The sequence below is a fragment of the Podarcis cretensis genome (assembly GCF_951804945.1).
Source record: "Podarcis cretensis genome assembly, chromosome: 10".
NCBI lineage: Eukaryota > Metazoa > Chordata > Lepidosauria > Squamata > Lacertidae > Podarcis > Podarcis cretensis.
In genome coordinates this window covers 2,207,412-2,220,674 of record NC_137179.1, presented here as the reverse complement: position 1 = coordinate 2,220,674, position 13,263 = coordinate 2,207,412, and the positions used below count along the sequence as shown (strand labels likewise).

Here is a 13,263-nt window from a genome sequence, read left to right as displayed (position 1 = left end):
TTTGAATTGTGCTCGGAAACGTACTGGGAGCCAATGTAGGTCTTTCAAGACCGGTGTTATATGGTCTCGGCGGCTGACCCCAGTCACCAGTCTAGCTGCCGCATTCTGGATTAGTTGTAGTTTCCGGGTCACCTTCAAAGGTAGCCCCACGTAGAGTGCATTGCAGTAGTCCAAGCGGGAGATAACCAGAGCATGCACCACTCTGGCGAGACAGTCCGCAGGCAGATAGGGTCTCAGCCTACGTACCAGATGGAGCTGGTAAACAGCTGCCCTGGACACAGATTTGACCTGTGCTTCCATGGACAGCTGTGAGTCCAAAATGACTCCCAGGCTGCGCACCTGGTCCTTCAGGGGCACAGTTACCCCATTCAGGACCAGGGAGTCCTCCACACCTGCCCGCCTCCTGTCCCCCAGAAACAGTACTTCTGTCTTGTCAGGATTCAATCTCAATCTGTTAGCTGCCATCCATCCTCCAACCGCCTCCAGACACTGACACAGGACCTTCACCGCCTTCACTGGTTCTGATTTAAAAGAGAGGTAGCGCTGGGTATCATCCGCATGCTGATGAACACCCAGCCCAAACCTCCTGATGATCTCTCCCAGCGGCTGCATGTAAATGTTGAAAAGCATGGGGGAGAGGGCAGAACCCTGCGGCACCCCACAAGTGAGAGCCCAGGGGTCTGAACACTCATCCCCCACCACCACTTTCTGAACACGACCCAGGAGGAAGGAGCGGAACCACTGTATGACAGTGCCCCCAGCTCCCAGCCCCTCAAGACGGTCCAGAAGGATGTTATGGTTGATGGTATCAAACGCATGTATCCATTTGGATAATATATCTGGTCAGCATATGAGCAAAAGGGATTCCTGCCATACTGAGAATTTTAAAGAAGGCTGAAAGGAAGAATATATTAGGCCAAACGTAATATTCCCCCTAACTCCCAGTTAAGTGTAAAAAATATTGCTTCTGACTCTTTGGAATAAAGTTGGTCATCACACTTCTGTAGAAAGTTGTCTACAGAATACAGGGCATCGTTTTAAATTCTTAGCAAAGGTAGAATTTTCACCTCTTTCTCTCCACTGTCTCAATAGGTTGCTTTTTCAATTGGTCATTGTAATGGTGTAGGGTGATTACTTGTGTGTAAACTGCCTCCACTTCAATTAGATCGATTGCTCAACCATGTTTAGGGTTAGAGCTCGCCCTCCGTGACCTGTTAGTCACTTGCAGAATCCGCCAGTGGGCATTTCTTGAACCTCTTCCAGCATAAAAGCTGCTTGACCCCAAGTCTCCTCCTATGTTCTCTGCGCGGAACGCGTCTGCGCAAGTAAGGGGAAGGCTGGGGCGTGCCAGCGCTCTCTCCGCTAGTTTCGCTTGAAGGGTCTTGGAGCCCTGACACCTCTTCCTCCGTGTCCCTCTCCTCTCGATTGGTGCCACGCTCAAACCCTTCCCCTCTGCTGGTTCCCTCCCCGGCGTCGCTCTGGAGCCCTGCCTCCGTTTCTCCCTTTGATGTCAGTTCCCTGACAGTCATGTATTTGTTTTTCCTCTGAAAAATCTGGCAACTGCACGGTACTGTTTATGCTGACAGTAAACAAATAGCTATAATTCTTTAAAAAAAAGAAAAAGAAAAAGAAACTTCCCCCCACTTGCTACCCCCAGCAACCAATATAATAGAATTGGGAGGGACCTCAAGGGTCATCTAGTCCAGCCCCCTGGAATGCAGGAATCTCAAGTAGATCCAACATGACAGATGGCCATCCAACGTCTGCTTAGAAACCTCCAAGGAAGATCAGAAAGTCCTTCTTGGTGTTTAGTCGGAGTCTCCTTTCTTGTAACTCGCAGCCATCGGTTTGGGTCTTCCCTTCCGGAGCAGGAGGAAACATGCTTGCTCCCTCTTTCATGTGACAGCCCTTCAGATATTTGAAGGTTGCTATCCTATCTCAGGGACGCAGGTGGCGCTGTGGGTTAAAGCCTCAGCGCCTAGGGCTTGCCGATCGAAAGGTCGGCGGTTCGAATCCCTGCGGCGGGGTGCGCTCCCGCTGCTCGGTCCCAGCGCCTGCCAACCTAGCAGTTCGAAAGCACCTCCGGGTGCAAGTAGATAAATAGGGACCGCTTACCAGCGGGAAGGTAAATGGCATTTCCGTGTGCGACTCTGGCTCTGGCCAGAGCAGCGATGTCACGCTGGCCACGTGACCCGGAAGTGTCTCCGGACAGCGCTGGCCCCTGGCCTCTTGAGTGAGATGGGCGCACAACCCCAGAGTCTGTCAAGACTGGCCCGTACGGGCAGGGGTACCTTTACCTTTACCTTTATCCTATCTCCACTCAAGTCTCCTCTTCTCCAGGCCAAGCATACCCAGCTCCTTCAAGCGCTCCTCATAAGGTCTGGCTTCCAGAGCCTTGATCATTGTTACAGAAAAATCCGGGTGCGAGGCTGCTCAGCCACCCAGCTCATCAGGCAGAGCCCGTGGGTCCCTGCGGAATAAAGGAAGGAGTCCGGCCACCAACCGGAGCAAATAGCTGTAGATCAAAGTTTATTGCGCAACAGGTTGAAAGAGGAATTTTGAACCCCGAGGATGGGGTGACAAGGACTTTTAAAAGTTTCTATCTTATCCCAGCATGCAGTTCGTGGAACATCATTGCTACATCAGAAAAGGGGAGGGTTATACATGATTCACATAGGAGGAATGTGTCAAGGGAACAGGCAAATACAGGATATGTATTGGGAAGTACATTCTAAGCACCTACTGCAAAACAGCAATAGAACTTTGGTTTGCATAGTCTGCCTCCTGGGCAAGTCCGGAGGAGAGCTTTTGCCCAGCGATCGACACCTATGAGTACCTTCCTGTGAGTATGTGACCTCCCGCTTGAGGGATTATGGAGGGGACCGAGTGGTTTCCAAGCCCTTAGCCAATGACGCAAATTGGCGGTGGAATGAAGGAAACTGGCAAAGGAGTTGATTTTATATGATTTTTAAAGCTAGGTAACTTCCCTGAGCTGTCAAGTCGAAAGGATACGTTTATGCATAATATTTGTAACATTTAAACGACCTTAAAATATCTGACTTCCCTTCTCGTTCCGTGGTTCATTTTGCATAGCATAAATCCCTGCATATTTTATATAAACGAAACCATTCAGTATTCCATTACAGTCATACCTTGGGTTACAGCCGCTTCAGGTAGTGTCTTTTCGGGTTGTGGACTGCCAAAACCCAGAAGTACCGGAATGGGTTACTTCTGGTTTTGGCGGTCGCGCATGCGCAGAAGCGCCAAATTGCAACCCGCGCGTGCGCAGACATGGGTTGCGAATGCTGCGGGTTGCGAACGTGCATCCTGCACGGATCACGTTCGCAACCTGAGGCTCTGCTGTATATTACTTCCATCAAAACTTATTTACACTGTTGAATTTATCTTAATGCTCCCCACATTTTCCAAGTGCACGCCATTTCCCCCCATATATTCAATAAACATTTCCCAATCTTCTTTAAACGAATGTTCTTCTTGAAATAAATTTAAAAAATTGTCCAGTATCACCTTAGAGACCAGCTAAGTTTGTTACAAGAATGTTCTTCTTGTTCTCTTATTCTGTAAGTTAGATCTGCAAGCTGCACATATTCCAGCAGTTTAAGTTGCCATGCTTCTTTGGTTGGGACCTCGCTCGTTTTCCATTTGGGGGCTAACGAAACACAACGTTAGTGTTCTGCACGATCTCTCCTCTCCCAGCCGAAAGTCTTCCCCAGTAACTTTCTGACGTCTGTGGCCCCTTCCGCTCCTGGTGACGGCTCTGGGCACCAACATGACTGCTCTGCTGTAAACACAGACTAAAAATAGCTCCGGCGCCCGAGCCAAACTCTGTGCCGTGGCCTGTGTGTGCTTTGGGACGGCTGAAGGGGCGCTCTGACCTGCAAATGATCCCCTGGCCATGCCCCATGGAGGTCTGCGCTCGACCCCTTTACAGGGGCTTCTTGCTGCATCTGCCTGGCTGGGTTGGGCCCGCCTCGCCAAGCGGGCATTCGACTTCCTGGCCGGTGCCCTCTGGGCTTTGTGGGGCCTCATCGCCTTGTCCTGGAAAAGGCAGGGTGCTCAGGGGCCCCTGCCCAAGCCATGGGAGAGCTGCCCCGAGCTGAGGGTCTACCGGGGAGGAGATGGTGAGGCTGAGCTGCTCACGGTCCACACACAGCCCTACAGCTTCCAGGTAGGGTCTGGCGGGGTGCCCTCTTGTGCTAAGGGGTGGCAAGAATCGTAGAATCATAGAACTGTAGAGTTGAAAGTAATCCTAAGGATCATCAACCACCCACAATACAGGAATAGACAGCTGTCCCCAACGGGGATAGAACTTGCAACCTTGGTGTTATCGGCACCATGGTTATCTAACCATGGTGAGCTATCCAGGCTGCATGGAGGCTTTCCCCGGGAGTCAGATGCAAATTCACCTGTCAAGCCTGTTAGAATCGGGGGGGGGGGGGTCAAAAGGCCAGCTGGCTCAGTCCCAGCTGGAGTGTCTCCCTTCAGCCTTGCCGCTGCGGAGATCCTCTGCTCAGTGACTCAAGCTTGCAGACTTGAGGACACTTTACTCAGCAGTGTAAACTGGGCAACAGAAGAGGCTTGAGGCTGCAGACACATACTAAACTACGCATTTATTAAACATAAACCAGGACAAAGAAAACATTGGAGAGAGAAGGAAAACAGAAGCAATACAGAGCGGAAGTACCACTCACGCCAGCAATCTGTGCTGGAATGCAAACAGACGTGTGACATGTAACAATCCCATGTCTGCAGCAAAGGGTGGAATGGAATCGCAACAGCGCCAACTATGACCGTTTCTGGACAAGCCTGACCACTATAGTCCATGCATGGGTAACCTCAAATCTGGACTACTCAATGTGGGGCTGCCCTTGGGGTTGGTTCAGAAGTTCCAGCAGGTGCGGGATGCTGTGGTCTGATGGGAGCATCTGGTGAAGAACATGCAACACCAAACCCTGCACTGGTTGCCCATCTGCTACCCAACCAAGGTCGAGGTGCTTGTATCAATTTGCCAAGCCCTGGACAACTCAGGTCCAGAATATCTCAGAGACTGTCTGAACCCTTACAGCCCAGCTCAGTCGCTAAGATCACCTGCAGGAGCATCACAGAGCGTCCCCCGATTTGGAGAGGCTCATTTGGCAACCATGGGAATAGAGACAGGTTTACAGGGGAGCAACCAGTCCACCACAGGGAGCACTGAGCCAGGAGAGTGCTGCAGCGGGCACCACAACAATATAGGATGGAAAGCAAGAGAAGGGGGTGCCCAATTTTGGTCTTTCACAGATGGGAAACCAAATCTTGAGTGCCATTGGCCCAGCCCTGTGGAACTCCCTGCCACTGGAAACTCAGCAGGCGCCTTCTGGGCCAACTTTCAAACTCCTACTGGAAACTTTTTCCTCTATGCAGGCGATTAAGAACATGTCCTTGTGACTAACTGATGCCTGATTTTCACCTATGTATGGCTTTACTGTAGTGTTCTATGTTTTATTGCTGTAAATGGCTTTGATGCATATTTGTATACACAGTGGTATGCAAGTATCTTTATAAATATTTTATTTTTATTTTAAATGCAAGCAAGAGGAAATAGCAGCAAGGGGAGGCAGCTCCGGTCTCTGAACAGAATCAAGGCTGGCTCTCAGGCCACAAGCTCCGACAACCCATCGCCACAGGCAGTTAAAAAATGCACCTTTCTGTCTAGTTCTCACCTGCCGTGGCCCCTAGAAAACACAAGAGGGCAGTGATGGCCCCCAAAAGCCTGTGGGGTGCAGTGGTTCGAGTGTCCAACTAGGACCAGGGAGTAAGGTAAAGGGACCCCTCACCATTAGGTCCAGTCGTGGCTGACTCTGGGGTTGCGGCACTCATCTCGCTTTACTGGCCGAGGGAGCCGGCATACAGCTTCCGGGTCATGTGGCCAGCACGACTAAGCCGCTTCTGGCAAAACAGAGCAGTGCATGGAAACGACGTTTACCTTCCCACCAGAGTGGTACCTATTTATCTACTTGCACTTTGACGTGCTTCCGAGCTGCTAGGTTGGCAGGAGCAGGGACCGAGCAACAGGAGCTCACCCGGTCATGGGGATTTGAACTGCCGTCCTTCCGATCAGCAAGCCCTAGGCTCTGTGGTTTAACCCACAGCGCCACCCATGTCCCATAGGACCAGGGAGACCAAGGTTCAAATTCCTCCGACATTTGGCCATGAAACTCACCTGGTGTGATCTTGAGCCAGTCACTACCTCACAAGGTTGTTGTGGGAAGTGGGCAGGAGAGCAGGGCGAACCACACAAGTCACCCGGGGCTCCTTGGAGAAGCATGGAGCTTAAATGCAATAGATACTGCAAAGATAATGGCTTTGAAGAGGGATGCATCCAGTGAAGGTGGTTTTCTTATGTCCTTTTATTATTATTAAGAAAAATATACAGAAAAAAGCAAATAGAAAAAAGCACGCATAACAGAAAAAAGGAAGATGAAACAATCTTACAATGATTATTCTTATACTGATTTAGATCTTGACTTATATATAGTGAAATTATTTACAAATCTAAGATTTATATAGTAATGTATAAATTATATATATTCTGTAGTAATGTATACAACACAATATCTAAGAAAAAAGGGGGAGAAAAGAAGAGAATAAACAACTGTGTCAAAATGACAATTTAAACAATAAAAATACCTATCTATTGTAAAGTAATACTTAATATAATTCAAACCAATATTACTGTTTTTTGTGTTTAGCCTTCAATTTGGGTTGAATCCCTTTTCAATTTATTATACTGTTGACTTCCTTCTACCTCATTACAGTTTCAGTTTGAGTATTCCTATTTTTTCCCCTGTATTTCATTGTTTTCTTACTCATCTTGGAATGAAGAGGAATATTTTACTATCTGCGAGATTATTCTAGACACAGCCAAGTCTTATTGTTGGAACCTTGTTTTGTTAAGTAATTGTTAAAACATTCCCATTCTTTTTTGACTTTGTCTGTTGATTGATTTCTTATTGACGCCGTCATTTTCGCGAATTCCAAGTACAGTCATACCTCGGGTTGCACGATTTCGGGCTGCGCACCGTGCCGAACCCAGAAGTACCGGAATGGGTTACGTCTGGGTTTCAGCGCTTGCACATGCGCAGAAGCACTAAATCACACTTTGTGCATGCGCAGAAGCGCTAAATCGCAACCCATGCATGTGCAAATGCGGCGCCGCAGGTTGCGAACGTGCTTCCCACACGGATCACTTTCGCAACCCAAGCATCCACTGTACTCACATAATTTTCTTATGTTCTCTCTCTCTCTCTCTCTGCCTGGCAGGTGGATCTGGCCCGCCTGGCGGCAGAGAGCACCTATTTTGAGGCCCTCTCGAGATCTCGCATGCAGGAGGCTTCGGAGAGGCAGCTGGATCTGAGCCACGTGCCCTCGGGGACCTTCCGCACCATCCTGGAGTGGGTCTTCTCTGGGCATTTCAGCCTAGAAGAGGAAGACCTTTTGCCAGTGGTGCAGACCGCCAGCTACCTGATGCTCCCGGGGTTTTTGGAGCAGTGCTGGGCGGCGCTGAGCCCTCTGCTGAGCCCCCAGAACTGCCTGTCATACCTGGGTTTTGCGGAGGCTGTGGGATGCCCTGAGCTAAGGGCCCTGGTGTCCAGCTACCTGAGTGCCCACCTGTTGGAGCTGCCAGCCCCCATCACTGGACGGCTGGACCCCCAACTGCAGGAGGAGCTGGCACAGCTCCGCTTCAAGGGACACCCCATGCTGTGCGCCCTGCGCAAGGAGAACATCAGCCTGGCTCCCGGGGTCCCCCTGGAGTCTCTGCGGGGCCTCTACCACCGCCCTCTGCCCCCCGAGGAGGGGGACTGGCGCTGTGCCACCCGCCTGCCCTTCCAGGCCGAGAAGTGGAGCTTCAGCACAGCACAGCTCCTCAACTACCTCTTCGTCATGGGGGGCTACCGGGAGAAGCGGGGCCCCCGCAGTTTCACCTTCCGAATGGCGGCCTTCCGCTACAACCCCTTGACGGGAACGTGGGCACCCACCGCCGCCCCCAATAAGGTCAGGTCCTGCTCTAAGGCCAGGGCTGTGTCTCAGGTACCACATATGCACATACATACACACACTGTATTTTTACGTCTATAAGACATCCCCATGTATAAGATGCCCCCCTATTTTGGGGGACTCCAATTTAAGAAAATGGGGAGAGATGGCCCCCATGTATGACGCCCCAAAATTCTGGACATTATTTTTTAGGGGGAAAACCTAGTCTTATACATGGAAAAATACGGGGTGTGTGTGTGTGTGTGTATAAATTGATTTTCCATTTTATAATATACAGTATAGCCACATCATTATTACAGTCATACTTCGGGTTGAAGTAGCTTCAGGATGAGTATTTTTGGGTTGTGCTCCGTGGTGACCCGGAAGTAACGGAGCGTGTTACTTCCAGGTTTCACTGCTTGCGCATGCGCAGACGGTCAAAATGATGCCATGCACATGTGTGGAAGTGGCAAATCGTGACCCACACATGCACAGACGTGGGTTGCGTTCACTTCAGGATGCGAATGGGGCTCCAGAATGGATCCGGCTCGCATCCAGAGGTACCACTGTATCCACATTATCTCTTTTGCTCATTAGAGCCTATTGACTTCCGTCCCTCCCGTCTCATGGCTTTCAAAATTAACCTTTATATCACTGCCTTTGTACGTTTTCCAATTCTAGTTGATTCATTACAGATAGCATTGAAATTAATATTATCCTTAAAAGGGAGGAAGTTGCCCATTACAAGTCTTCAGTCAACCCTGCTAGTGATGTTTTATTGCTTACAGTGATCTTTCAAGTATCGTATATATACATTTACTCCTGTCCTTGTGGAATACTCAATCCTGCTGGTTACGGATCCTTCCTGACAGCTTCGCCACTTCTATAAAGTCCATCGTTTTCATCTGCCCCTCTTCCATTTGCTTTGTTTCCTAAAATCTGAGCATGAAACAAAAACAAACAAACGAAAAGCTCCAATTCCATGATTCCCAGCATGGGGTGATTTGATTTTTAAGGGGGGCAGTTTAAAAATGAGTTATTAACAGTGAATGGCCTTTGCGGCTTCCTCCGTGTAAATAGGAGTTCAGGCTGAGCACCTGGTCCTGGTCTTTACATCTCCAACACTTATTAGATCTTGTTCTATACATTTCTGCTAATTTAACCAGGGTTAGATACCACCGGTACATCATTTTCATCTTGTAGCCTTATTAGACTGTACCGATTGGTGGGGTCTGCGTTGCTCCCAGGAGGGAGAAAGGAAGTCAAATGACACCGAGGTTGATTCAGAGAAAGAGTTTATTCTGCTCTCCGGATAGCAGAAGGCACTTGCATGGTCAGTCCACAGCAAGTCCAAAGAAATGAGAAATTTCATGCAGTATATATATCCTCCAGGCACCCTCTCCCCCCCTTCCCCAGGAATCCAGCCACGTCAGCTTATACACGTAAGTTGACATCCATGACCATAAACAGATATTCCTGTTCCGGTACTCTTGACCATAAAAGGTTGTTCCTTTTCCTGTTCCTATACTCTTATCTTGGGGCAGGAAGATCACCAACTCTAAGAGCACTCCTGGCACCGTTCCCGGGTCTCTTGTCAGACCTGACAAGGTCTGTGCGTCAGTGTGTAAGATAAGACCCAGATGTGCCATCCCTGCTCCACTCGGAACTGGCAAGGCCATCCATTGCCGTCACGGACTGATAACGGAGAGGGCTTTGAGCACTTGTTTATACAGCTGGGTTTCTGTTTATACATTGGCTCAAGTGCTCAAGTTACTGCATTTTAGAAATGCTTCCTTGGAGAAGGAAAAATGAGGATTTTGGGTCCCGTTTCAGACTGACTGCACAGAAACCCATTCCTTCAATCTTATTCTCTTTCAGCAGTGCCTCTCCCTTCCTGACACTCTCTGCTTTCCTGTTCCTCTTGCAGCGCCGGCGACACTTCAGCAGCATTGTGGTGGGGCACCACATCTATGCTGTGGGGGGCTGGTTCCTGGACTCGCTCCTGCCCCCAGACAGCAGCACCCGTCTGTACACGGCCGTGGAGCGCTACGACCCTTGGGCTGACTCCTGGGCCTTCGTCTCCTCCCTCCCCATGGGCGACTTCTCCTTCGCCGTCTCCCTGTCCCACGACCTGCCCCTCTGCACAGCGCATGGCGGCTGCATCTATGCCCTGGGCAGCATACAACGCACCGGGGAGAAACTTCTGCTGTGCTACGATGTGGCCACTGGTGAGGAGCGGGCAATGAAGCAGCCTATGTGCCGCGCCATAGGTGCCGACTCCCTGGGGCCCTGGGTGCCTGAGCACCCACAAAATTCCCCATCAATCAGCCAGGTACCCACAAAATTCAGTGCCAGGGTCAGGCACACTGCAAAGCACCCACCATGGTTGCGCTGCCAAGTTGGCACTCATGTGCCACAGCATTGCGCAGAGAGGGGAAGGCAAGGTGGTGTTATGTGTGAGAAAAGAGATAGGGGTGTCAGTACTTATTTTTATTCATTGCAGAAGGTTTACACACTGATTTTTTCTTTTTTTAAAAAAAAGAAAACCCTCGTAGCGGTTTACAAAAAAAGATAACCACAGTGCTTTTTTCCTGGAAAAGAGGTGCCAGAACTCAGCCTTGAACCTTGTTCTCTTATAAGGGCAAGGGTGAGAGGTGCTGGAACTGAGTTCTGGTGAGTTCTGGCCCCCCAAAAGCCCTGGATAGTAATATTACGACCCAGAAAAATGAACAATGATTTGAAACTTTCAGAAAGTTGAAATAACTGTAGACTAAAAACAGGTTATGGGACGCGGGTGGTGCTGTGGGATAAATCACAGAGCCTAGGACTTGCCGATCAGAAGGTCAGCGGTTCGAACCCTCACGACGGGGTGAGCTCCCGTTGCTCAGTCCCTGCTCCTGCCAACCTAGCAGTTTGAAAGCACGTCAAAGTGCAAGTAGATAAATAGGTACCACTCTGGTGGGAAGGTAAATGGCGTTTCTGTGCGCTGCTCTGGTTCACCAGAAGTGGCTTAGTCATACTGGCCACATGACCCGGCAGCTGTACGCCGGCTCCCTCGGCCAATAAAGTGAGATGAGCACCGCAACCCCAGAGTCGGTCACAACTGGACCTAATGGTCAGGGATACCTTTACCTTTACTTTAAAAACAGGTTAAAACTTGTAAGTTTCGAAACATCTGGAGAGGCTCCTCTAAGCAGGAACCTTTTCGGCGGGTGCTGAAAAGAGTAGAGGGAAGAGTACATCAAGAGGCAGGGAGTTCCAAAGTGTAGGTGCAGCCATGCCAGGAGTTCTCACGAAAGCAGAACAGATATTTTGCGGCGGTTCCACTGATCAGCATGGTCAAGTGGGCACACAATGGGGAAGACGGAGGTGGCTGATTGTGAGTTAAGTGGGCAGGGAAGGACAGGGGTATGAACAAGGGCTGGCGGTGGGTGCGAGGGCAGGGGATCTGGGCTGTGAGTCCAGCCTGAGGGTGGTTACATCCCCGCCTTCTCTTCTCCTTGCAGACACGTGGCAGGAGCTGCTTCCGACTCTGACGCGGGCAGACGCTGACCTGCCTGGCCTCTACTTCCTGGGCGGCACGGAGCCCCTCTTCGTGGTGGGGGGCAACGCCCAAGACAACGTGGTCACCTCCTTCTGCCCCAGCACCCGGCAGTGGGGCCCTGCCCGGACCCTGCCCAAGTGCAGCCTGGCCGGGCAAGGCCTGGCTTTGGATGGCACCCTCTATATGGCTTCTCCTGACTTGGGCGCCCTCTTGGAAGTGGAACTCGGGGTCCCGGACTGTCGCCCGCTGCCTCCGCCACCCTTTCCCCTGTCCTACGAGGCCATCTTCCTGCTCCACTTCCCCCCGGAAGGCTGTGGGGAAGAAGAAACAGAGTCAAAGGGACTCCAGGGACTCTGAGTCTCCCGTCCCCCCTCCTCCCTTTTGTCTGTCTGTCTTTTCCTGTCTGTCCAGTGAAAATAAGACAGTCGCGGAACCAAGAAATTACACAAAAGAAATTACCGTGAAAATCCCTGAAACAAGAAGTAATCGACTATAGAATAACAAAAATCAAAAAATAAACTAGAATTAAACGAAGACTTTATGAGATGCCGGCTAGAAAACTCGTTTTACTGAACTAATCAGTTTCCTCAGAAGGAAATACAGAAATTATGAGATTTTAAGTGATATCAAACAAGCTCAAAAGCAGGGCTGGAAATGCTTCCTCTAGTTTACAACGAAGGTATGAAAACCTCAAAGGCAAGTTTTAAACATAGCCCTATTTAAGAGAACCAAGCAGTAGTACAGTCATGTTGTTGTTTAGTCGTTTAGTCGTGTCCGACTCTTCGTGACCCCATGGACCAGAGAACGCCAGGCACTCCTGTCCTCCACTGCCCCCCGCAGCTTGGTCAGACTCATGCTGGTAACCTCGAAAACACTATCCAACCATCTCGTCCTCTGTCGCCCCCTTCTCCTTGTGCCCTCCATCTTTCCCAACATTAGGGTCTTCTCCAGGGAGTCTTCTCTTCTCATGAGGTGGCCAAAGTACTGGAGCCTCAGCTTCACAATCTGTCCTTCCAGTGAGCACTCAGGGCTGATTTCCTTCAGAATGGAGAGGTTTGATCTTCTTGCAGTCCATGGGACTCTCAAGAGTCTCCTCCAGCACCATAATTCAAAAGCATCAATTCTTCGGCGATCAGCCTTCTTTATGGTCCAGCTCTCACTTCCATACATCACTACTGGGAAAACCATAGCTTTAACTATACGGACCTTTGTTGGCAAGGTGATGTCTCTACTTCTCAAGATGCTGTCTAGGCCTGTCATTGCCCTTCTCCCAAGAAGCAGGCGTCTTTTAATTTCGTGGCTGCTGTCACCGTCTGCAGTGATCATGGAGCCCAAGAAAGTAAAATCTCTCACTGCCTCCATTTCTTCCCCTTCTATTTGCCAGGAGGTGATGGGACCAGTAGCCATGATCTTCGTTTTTTTGATGTTGAGCTTCAGACCATATTTTGCACTCTCCTCTTTCACCCTCAATAAAAGGTTCTTTAATTCCTCCTCACTTTCTGCCATCAAGGTTGTGTCATCTGCATATCTGAGGTTGTTGATATTTCTTCCGGCAATCTTAATTCCGGCTAGGGATTCATCCAGCCCAGCCTTTCGCATGATGAATTCTGCATATAAGTTAAATAAGCAGTGTTACGGAAAAATTCCGGGTGCTGAGTTTCCTTGCCACCCGGCTCGTCGGA

The 13,263-nt window shown here is 49.9% G+C and overlaps 1 protein-coding gene across 1 annotated transcript; it reads left to right on the top strand.

Moving 5' to 3' along the window:
* The first annotated feature begins 3,853 nt into the window (after positions 1-3,853).
* LOC307225032 (kelch repeat and BTB domain-containing protein 13-like) lies at positions 3,854-12,506 on the top strand. Its single transcript, XM_079992681.1, has 4 exons — positions 3,854-4,189; positions 7,324-8,055; positions 9,965-10,265; positions 11,544-12,506. The coding sequence occupies exons 1-4, from the start codon at positions 3,917-3,919 to the stop codon at positions 11,936-11,938; spliced, it is 1,701 nt and encodes a 566-aa protein (XP_079848807.1). The 5' UTR covers positions 3,854-3,916; the 3' UTR covers positions 11,939-12,506.
* The last annotated feature ends 757 nt before the right edge of the window (positions 12,507-13,263 follow it).